This window comes from Petaurus breviceps, unplaced genomic scaffold (assembly GCF_028583685.1).
Source record: "Petaurus breviceps papuanus isolate PSGF00001 unplaced genomic scaffold, PetGlider_PUasm1.0 188, whole genome shotgun sequence".
Classification (NCBI taxonomy): Eukaryota; Metazoa; Chordata; class Mammalia; order Diprotodontia; family Petauridae; genus Petaurus; species Petaurus breviceps.
Window position 1 is genome coordinate 9,473,751 of NW_027185804.1, and position 10,879 is coordinate 9,484,629.

General features: G+C 35.3%; 1 protein-coding gene across 1 annotated transcript; it reads right to left on the reverse strand.

Annotated features, from left to right (window-relative positions):
- Positions 1-3,143: 3,143 nt before the first annotated feature.
- On the reverse strand, positions 3,144-4,222 carry LOC138163396 (olfactory receptor 5P80-like). The gene has a single exon (XM_069090895.1). It carries the CDS (start codon positions 4,203-4,205, stop codon positions 3,144-3,146), a length of 1,062 nt encoding a protein of 353 aa, XP_068946996.1. The 5' UTR covers positions 4,206-4,222.
- Positions 4,223-10,879: the final 6,657 nt, after the last annotated feature.

Genomic DNA, 10,879 nt, shown 5'->3' on the forward strand with positions numbered 1-10,879 from the left:
TAGAGCTCATACTCAGCATCACTAGGGGCAATTAGGAGGTACACGGCACAGAGCACCAGACCTGGAGTCAGGAAGACCTTAGTTCAGATCCAGTCTCAGACACTCGCTAGTTGTGCAATCCTGGGCAAATCAAATAACCTATTTGGCTCAGTTTCTTCATCTGTAAAATAAGGATAATAATGCCATATACCTCAATTAATTTACTTATTCCATGTCATACTAATAAAACCACTGAAAAACTACTTTATAAAACTACTAAAATAGTAACAAAATTCATCTGGAGGAAGACAAGATAAAGAATTTCCAGGGAACCTATTTTTATAATGGGAAGACAGGAGGTCTGGTAGTACAAGATATCAAACTATACTAAAAAGATGTAATTATCAAAAACAATTGCACTGCATAAAAAAGAGAAAGATTAATTGGGGGAATAGACTAGGTATACAAAATACTTATATCCACTATCCATAGATCTGGCCAGTAATTTATTCCCTATTCCATTAAATTGTTTATGATATCACCCTTGATGTCTAATTATGTACCCATTTTGAGTTAATCTTAATATAAGGTGTGATATGTTGATCTATGCCTAGTTTCTGCCAGACTACTTTGTAGTTTTACCAACAGTTTTTGTCGAATAGTGAGTTCTTGCCCCAATAGCTGAAATTTTCCCAATTTATTAATGACTGGGTTACTGTATTAAGTATTATGACGGAATTTTATTGTGCTGTAAAAATAATGAAGGTTTCAGAAAAAGTCTAGGTAAACCTTCATGAATTGATGCAAAGTGAATGAGAATAAGAACAATCCAGACAATAATAGCAGTATTTTAAAGATAATCAGTTTTGAAAGACTTTGTAACTTTGATCAGCATAATGACCAACCATGTTATCCACAGCCAGATAGAGAAGTGCGGGACTCACATTACACATCGCAACATATTTTTAATCTTTCTTTTTCTTTCTCTCTCTTTTTTTTTTAAGCAATCAGGGTTAAGTAACTTGCTCAAGGTTACACGGCCAGTTATTTCTGGGTGTGGTGCTCAGTGTCTGAGCCCGGGATTTGATCCAGGTCATCCCGACACTGGAGCCAGTGCTCTTACTCGCTGAGCCACCTGGCCGCCCCTAAGCAATTGGGGTTAAGTAACTTGCTCAAGGTTACACGGCCAGGTGTTTCTGGGTGGGTGCTAAGTGTCTGAGCCCGGGATTCGATCTCCAGGTCTTCTCAACACTGGAGCCGGTGCTCTTACTTGCTGTGCTACCTGGCCACCCCTCTTTCTCTTTTTTAATATGACTAATGTGTGTGGGGGGACTAAAAATATGATGCAAAGGCAGAAACTCTGAATAACAGGGCAGGAAATAATACGTGAAGCTGCCTAGAACACTTGAATATAGAAAAGTGGCTCATCAAATCCAAAGATCACAATCAGGGGAAAAAAGCACACTTAAAATTCCTCAGCAGGCAGTGAGTAGATTTCATAATTTTAATAATGAACAATAAATGTTTCAAGTAGGCAAAATGCCCATTTGAATAACCTAGGATTATTCCACAGTTACACGAAATTAGTGGAAAGAATGGAATTATGTGTTCCAAAAAGCAAAGTTGTTCAATCAGCTAACCAAAATAACACCTTGTAAATCAGAGCCTAATAATTAATGAAAAATAAGAACCTTTAATAGAGCCGTTTAATGCACTCCTATAAAAAAATTAAAAAAGAAATGAACAGAATATTCAATTTGTAAACACCCATAACAACAGAAACATATAAAAGGTAACTTAATAAAATAATCAAGACTAAGTTAGGCAAACAATCCCCTAGTCTTTAGAGGCTATTCTTTGTGTATATGAAGGTGGGGAGGGAAGTGTTATTTTAAAGGAGAGAATGAATTCTTATTCTGATATTCACTTTGATAAATTTTTTCTTGCTCAACATGAAAGAGGAAAGAAGGAAGAAATCAGTAAGTTGAATAAATTCAATGAACTTTGAATAGGGCAGATAAAAAAGAGTGAGAAAGAGAATATGAGAAAAGACTAGTGTACTGATTTAAAGAAGGGGATAAAATACAAAAGAAATAGAGGAAAACCAAACCTTAAATATGAGTAGACTAAACAATCCAAATTAAACAAAAAAGTGACAGTGGATAAGAAAATTAAACCCCCAAATTTTCTATATGAAAGGAAAAACTGAAGGGAATAGAATAAAAGATACTAATTAATTGAAAATCATTTAAAGCAAAAATATGGGAGACCAGTACTATTTTAAAATGAGAGTAGCCATAGTCAAATGGAAAGAAAGGTTAGAGAACACCACTGATGCATATTTTTTTTTCCTGTAGAATCTTTACTTGACAATTGCAGTCAAGAAATATCCCTACTTTTTTAAGCTTATAGATTTTATTGAAATTTCCCTTGAGAATAACAAATATTTAAACAGATATAATATACACAGGGACAAAATAAAAACAATAAGAAAAAGGGTCAGATATAAAAAAAGAAAAACTTATTCTTTTAAAAATGTTGCAAATCCTACTTGGATGTACAATTTCATAACTCAACCAATCAATGCATTGAATATTAGATCTGGAAGCTTTAAAGGATCATGTATCCAGAGCTAGAGGGGGCCTTAGTGGTACAATGGAATGAGCATTGACCCCAAAGTCAGAGAACTTGAGCTAAAATTTTACTCTGACACTCACTACCTGTATGTCCTTGGACAAGTTCTTAAGCCTCTCTGGGGCTCAATTTCCTTATCTATGAAATGAGAAAGATTGACTAGATGAACCTTATCAGTCTTTCCATCTCTAAATCTATGAGTATAGATTATCTAGTCCAACATGGGAAACTGAGGTCCACAGAGGTTGTGTATAAGAGTCTTGAACACAGAGCTAATGATTCCAAATGTAGTGCTATTTTCACTACATCACAGATCTTAGAGATAGCCTAGACCAACTCCTGAATTTTAGAGGTGACACTCAGACACAGGGACAGTAATTTACTTCTCCCAAAGTCAAAGTCCATAACTGGGACTAAAACCTAAATCTCTTTAGACTTCCAGTTCGGCATTCTATTAAGTCACATTACCTGAAAAATTACATTTCCTTGTAATAATTTTATGTAATTGAAATTGTCAATAGTTCTAATAATTAAGAATGTCTTCTACTGTTGATCAATCTTTTTAAGGCATCTTTAATCTCCTTGTTCCTCAGGCTATAGATCATGGGGTTCAACATTGGGATCAGCACAATATAGAAAACGGATACCACTTTATTCTGATCTGAAGAATAGCTAGATGTAGGCATGACATAAATAAAAATAATGGTCCCATAGAAGAGAGTGACTGCAGTGAGGTGGGAAGTGCAGGTGGAGAAGGCTTTGTGTCTTCCTTCTGTTGAGTTCATTCTGAGAATGGTGAAGAAGATATACAGATAGGAGATAACAATGGTAACAAGGGCTATAGCTATTATTACTGCTGAGTAGATAGCAGGGAGTATTTCTGCTGCAAAAGCATGATAACAGGAAAGCTTAACTAATGGAGAGAAGTCACAGAAAAAGTGATCGATTACATTGGGTCCACAGAAGGATAAATTCAGCAAGCAGCCAGTGTAAGTTACTCCATTCAGACAACCACCTATGTAGGAAATCACTATAAGCAGAAGGCAAACCTGGTCGGACATTTTCACTGAGTAAAGCAATGGGTTACAAATGGCCATGTAACGGTCATATGCCATAGATGTGAGCAGGAAGGACTCTGTGGCCCCAAAAGTAACCAGAGAACACAGCTGAGTAACACAGCCAGAATAAGTGATGATATTTTCCTCCTCTAAAAAATTTGCAAGCATGTTAGGTGTAGCACCTGTAGAATACCAGAAATCAACAAAAGCCAAATGACTAAGAAAGAAGTACATGGGGGTGTGAAGTTGGGGACTTAGCCTGATTAGAATGATTGTGCAGAAATTTCCCATGACTGTGAATACATATATCCCCAGAAATAACACAAAAAGGATGATACAAAGAAGGGGATCATCTGTTAATCCCAGCAGAAAGAAGTTGGTGACTCCTGTGTAGTTTCCTGATCGCACAGACTCCATGTGCAATTCCTGGTATAACAAAAATAAAGATAGAGTCTCAATAGGATATTTTACAAATTGGTTTCTTTCTATTTTCCTCATTTTAAAATCATATTCACTAATATTGATTTTGTTCATATTTTCAAAGAACTAGTTTGTAGTTTTATTGGCTTTGTGTCTTTATTTTTTAATTTGTCTATTTTAAAATAATTTCCAAGATTCAGTTATTTATTGAATTTATATTTTAAGTCTGTATTCAGTTAATTTATTTCCCCATATTTTCAATATCTACTGTCCAGAGTGTAATTTTTTCATCTGATTATCATTTTAGACACCCCAGTAATTCTGGTCTGTTGTCTCTTCACAGTTATTTTCTTACACACTATCATTAATCACTTCTGTGATTTGTTCTTTTGGCCCATTCATTATTCAAGATTTTATTTAGTTTGCATTTAGGTCTGTATCTTTTGCTTGCCTTCTCTTAATTTATCATATACCGTAATTAAATTACTTAATCATTGTTTTATTGTGATACAGTCTACAATGACATGTAGTATGTCTACTTTTTTTTTTTTTAGTGTTTTTAAGTCTCTGCTCTATACATAGCCAATTTTAAAGCTCTTATTTGGTGATAAAAAAAACCATACAGATCCTTTAATATTGCCATTGAAAAAATGCTGAAAGTCAGTTAGCTCTAAATTTTCCAACTTGTTTAATTCTATTTTCTCTTTTCTTCATCTTTGTCTTTAAGTTAAACTTAAAGTTTTTTTATCTATATCTTTTCATTTTTTCCTTTAAAGGTCTATGTGGAATTATGATGAAGTAACTCTTTTCTTCTAGGTTTATTCCTTGGGTTTCTCTCAGTTTCAAGGTATTCATTATGTCTGCCATTTTTTTGTTTACTACTATCTCCAGCCTGTTTCTTGACTGGGGCTTTGTGTTTCAGTCAAACCCTACTCCCTTCAAAGCTCTTGGATCGTGTAGGCAGGCCATGTTTCAGGCTTAGATTAGGTCTTACCTTCTGAAGGGTTTGGGGTCAGTCTTCTGGTGCCTCAACCTAGGCTTGCTTTATCCTGAGCTCCTTTACTGTCTGTCTCTTTCTTGCACAATTTCAAACCCAGATTGGCTCTGCCCCTTGCTGTGAATATGGTGGATCTCATCTAGATATTGCTAATAGTGCAGGTAGCAGGCTTCCTGAGAGGCCCTCAGTGCTTTCCTTCCTAGGTATTGCCCTTGACCTTTTTCCTTCTGTGACTCTATGTAGGCTGTGCAAGCATTGCTTTGCCTGTGAGTTATACTACTTAAGTATAGGTACTGAGATGCCTGTACTCCAGTGTAACCCTATTCCCTAGTTTTTCTTGGGTGGGGCTGCCTGGTTTTTGTGCACTGGGTTGCCTTGGTACTAATTTGTCAGAGTTTGCTACTATACATCTCTTGGAGCTGCCCAGGTGCTGCATATTGAACTACCTAGACACCAGTCTGGCCCCATCTACTGCTGTTCCTCTGGCCCTGAATTTCATGGGCACATGAGCTACCTGAATTCTGGGCTCACTTTATTTCCTGGTCCATATCAGTGCTTTGACTCCTGCTTGCCAGGGCTTGTCTGTTATCCAAGCTTCCATGAGATTCTGGAAGTCTTTTTGTAAAGTCTTGGACTGGATGAAGATTATGGCTTTTTAAAAATTTATTTATCATGTTCCTTCTAGTACATTTGCAGAGCTTTTTCAAGGTGTTTATTGGGGATCTGGACTCCTCTAGGTCTTAGCACATTATTTTCCCAGAATTTCTTACTATATTTGTTTGTAGGTTAGTTTACCTTTCCTTTGTAAATTTAGAGGCATACCTTTTGGTGCCTAAGCATTTAGTATTGATATTGCTTCATTATCGATGGTTCCCTAAGCACAATGCAGCTTGATTATCTCTATTGCTATTGTGAGTTTTATTTTTGCTTTGTCTGATAACATTATTACTCTTGTTTTTTTGGATTCATTTGGGGCCTAGCAAATTTTGTACTAGCCTTTCATTTTGAATTCCAAATGTGTTTACTTTCTAGATGCGTTTCTTGTATATAGTAGATTTCAGGGTATTTTCTTATCTATTCTTTCATATTCTTTTCTATTGCATTGTTTAATTCATTATCATTTAAGTAATGGTTGTTAATTTTGTGTTTTATTTCATTTATTTATTAAGTTTTGCTTTTCTTTATTCCCCTGCTTTGTCAGTATTTTATCTAAAATTAGATTTATGTAAACTACTTTGATGCTTTTCTTTTTCCATTGGTTCTATCTCCTTCCTCCACTCTAAATTATTTATTTTATCCCAAGTTCTTTTGTTTTATTTCATTGTTTACTTATTTTTCTTCTGTTTGTATTTTTTCTCTTCTATACCCTCTCCTTTCCTTCTCAATTAAGTGATAGGTTTAAATCTTCCTACCCCTTGTCTCCAACTCAGATTTAGTAATTTTCTTTTACTTCAACTTTTTACATGTTTCTCTTCTCTTCCATTCTATCCTGAATTTCATTTTCTAGTTCATGGCCTACACCTTCATTTGTTCCATTTCTTATTTAACATATTTTATTTCCCCCCAATAACATGCTAGAACAATTTTTAACATTTATGTTTAAGTTTTGAGTTCCAAATTCTGTCCTTCTCTCCTTCCTGAACCCCTCCTGAGATGATGAGTAATCATATATCATACAAGAAAATGAGTAAAAAAAGAATGAAAGGGAAAATAAAATTTGTTCCATTTCTCTTTTCTCTAAGACCCAAATGAGGTTGACATTCTAGAAATACCATCTTTGAGCTCCCTTTTCTACTCAATTTCTTTGTTATTATCTTAACAGGTCTTGACTCATTCCTTTTGTGCCTTATTCTTAGATACATCAATTCATGAGGGAAGAAATGTTAAAAAATGTTTTTTTTTAAAAATACTTCTTGATGCAGGAACTTCCTTGTGTGCCAAATCTAGTTACCCATCTACAACATAATCAGTACAGACATATCAGGTTATGTCATCTTGTTCCAAGTTCTATCCCACACTGTTCCCTCCATCATTATAGACTGAGTGCTGGCTGCACTTAGGATCATACTCATCTCTTCTGTAATTCAAAGGTCCTCTATTTTTCATGCCACAGACTGCTAAACTTTCTCAGAATAACATTTGTTACCTATATTCATAACTAAAGGAAATGCAAAATTTCAGTTAGAGGTTCATGAAAATAACTCACATCCAAGTTCACAGACTCATTAAAATCTATCCACAGACACAATGGGGTTTGGTAGACTCCAGGTTTGCAAACCTCATTCTAGATATTCCTACCTAACTTCTTCTGGAGCTAATGTTATACAAAAAGTCACAGCACTTTCTTAGAGAAAGTGGCTTGACAATACCAAAATTCCCTCCATCTAAAGCCACCATGAGGTCCCTATCTCCTGCCACAGACACAGCTTTCTGTTCTTATGGGAAAGCTTTCAACAGCATCCCCTACCTCCCTTTAAGGTAACCCTTGCCTCTTATAATCCCCATTTCCAGTGCCTTCGGTTTGTCACCTATCCCTCTTAAATGAAAGACAATAGGAAAAATCATCGCCTCACTATGAGGATGGTAGGGGTGCATAATTCTTTCCTCTTTGTCCACCATTCATATAATTTCTGATTCTACAACTCCTTCAAATAAAAGATAATTACCTATGGGAAGTCAAGGAATATGGTCAATGGTGCATTTGTTCAAATGTTTTACTTTGACTCTGTTGATTTTTTTAAGTTATATGAAAAAAATGAAATCACATCAGAGGAGAAATAAAAAGAATTTTTGAAACTGGCTACATATCATGATATATAATATTAAACATCTTCTTTCCTAGTGGTTGTTTCATTCTCTACTGCCTTCACATATTCTTGTCTCTCTCATCCTTAAAAAAATTCACTAGAACCTACCATTTCTTCAAACGATCATCCCATATCTTTCTCCCTTGCTTAGTCAAACTCCTAGAAAAAAAGTTGTCTACAATATATCTCTCCACTTTCTTTCCTTTCATTCACTCCTTAACCCTTTGCAATATGGCTTCCAGACTCATTGTTTGACTGAAATTGTTCTCTTCAAAATTTCCAGTGATCCCTTAATTGTCAAATAGAATGGTTGCTCTTCATGTTTTCACAAGCTCTATCCTTGATCCACTTATCTTTTCTCTATACTCTCTTGGTGACCTCATCAGCATTCATGGGTTTAACGATCATCCTAGGAATATGATTCACACTTCTATATATACAATTCTAGTGTCTCTTTGCTTATCTCTAGTCCCCTACCACTAAATGCCTATTTGACATTGCAAATTGGATGTCTCAGAGACATCCCAAACTCAACATGTCCAACATAAAACTCATTCTATTTCCCCGTGACCCAACCATCTTCCAAATTTCCATTTATGTCAGATAGTCTCCAAGATTCCAACTTTGGCACTACTCTCAACTCCTTATTCTCATTTATCTCACATGTCACAAATGTCAAATATTTCCACCTCCACCTCTACCACAGAGCTCTCATCCAATACCTCTTTTAATTACTTATATAGTTATCACATTAGGTCACACTCTAATCACTTCTCAATTAGATTACTGGGGGAATTTCCTAATTGGTGTCCTTGTCTCAAGTTTCTCCCCCCTTCATTCTATCTTCCAACCCGTTGCCAAAGACATTTTATTTAAATGTATACCTGAAAATGCCATTGCTTTATACAATAGACTCCAATATTTCTCCTTTGCCTTTAGAATGAAATAGAAGCTCCTCTATTTAGCCTTTCACAGACCTTTTTAGTCTTTCTACGACCTGTATTTCAGGCTTAATTTTAAATTACTTTCCCAGCCACACTATACTATCCAAGCAAACTGACCTCTCTTTTCCTCATGTTGTTGTCAATCATGTCTGACTCTGACACAATTTGGGATTTTCTTGGCAAAGATACTGGAGTGGTTTGTTATTTCCTTCTCCAGCTCATTTTACAGATGAGGAAATTGAGGAAAAAAGTATTAGGTGAATTGTCCAGGGTCACACAGCTAGTAAGTGTCTTATGTCAGATTTGAACTCAGAAAAATGAGTCTCCATGCCCAGCACTCTGAATCACCTTGCTACCCTTCATGTACAATAGTGCATCTCATTATTCATTCCTTTGCACTGGCCATCCTCTATGCCTAGAATATACTTCCTCTATCCCTCTTCCTCATAAAATCCTTCCATCTCTTCAAGATGTCACATTCTATGGGAAGCCATTTCTGATCATCTCAACTGCTAGTGTCCTCTTCAAAATATCTTGAATTTAATGAATTTGCAATTATTAGTATTTCATATATTCTGCATATATTTATCTGTGCTATTGTCCCTTCCATTTGAATATAGCTTCCTGACAAATAGAGATTGTATATTCATTGCATTTGTATTCACAGGGCCTAGAATATAATTTGGCCTATAATAGGTGCTTTACAAGTATTTTTAATTGATTGATTAACTTACCAGAATAACTGAAAATTTAGACAAAAAAGAGGACTATCTACAAAATTTTAAATGCTCAGATTAACAGAACATGAAATAGAGAGCATAAATATGAAATTGAAAGAAGTTTAAAAGAAAATGAAATTGAACTAACTGTAAAGAAACTGCCAAATGAAGGGGAGAATCATGGCCCAGATAAATTTGTACATGAATACTATTCAACTTTTAAACAACTGCTATCTATATTACTGTCTATTTTTAATTGAGATAGAAAATACTATCAAACCCCCCACCATGAGACAAATATAGTTCTAATATTTAAACAGGGAAATGAAACCAACAAAATTTTAAATCAATATCACAAATTAATATCAATAAAAATTTTTCAGATAAAATCTTGTTAAAAGATTATAGCACTGTATCAAAAAAGAATTCATGATGATAAAGTTGGAATATGAGGAAGACAATTAGCATGATTAAGCTGGCTAATGCTTTATTTATTGGGAAAAGGCTGAATGTGTCCCTAACACATATAATGTTAGTTCTGGGTTTTAAACATGTACTTTTTGTCATTTAAAAAATATTCTCCTGTATTTATGTTTTTTATGGTGCTTGGTTTTCTTTAAATAGTAACTGTGGTTGTCTTTTTTCAAAGACTTCCTTTTTTCTAACTATCATAATGTAGTTTGGGATGTTTGGTGATCCAAGGATCATTTAGGAGAAGGGAATACTGATTAACTAGGTCTATCATGTTGTTTCCTATCCAGAGAGTTTGAATTTCTTCTTTCACTCCAAAATATAAACATAAAAAGATGCAATTGGATGATATTTTTCTAGTGCTATTCATGCTCCCGAATGACATGCTCTCACAATGACATGATCTCCCTTAATGTCTTTGAACTAAGGAAAGGAAACTGCTACATTCTAAAAGGACATCTGATTTGTCCAAGGTCAATCACAGGGACTGCACTAGAATCAGACTCCTAACTGCTGGACCACTCTTCTCATTTTGCATGCTGTCTTTTTAAAATGGACATCCCAAATACCACATTTTAAAAATCACTTTGAGGACTTTGTGATATTCTTATCCAGCTCTGGACAAGAAAAAGAACTCAAGCCTAACTTGTTGCTCTGAGAGTTGCAGACTTAGACAGATAGCCTTTTTGTCTGGTGAGAGACTGAGATCATTCAGGTTTCTGGGAAGGCTTTCCATGAAGCAGAACTGAGTTGTTTAACTGAACCTTTGGCAGAGGAGAGGGGAGCTGACTGTTGCTAAGAAGAGAGCTCTTGGCATTGGCATCTTGCGTGGCAGCACAATGTCTATGGT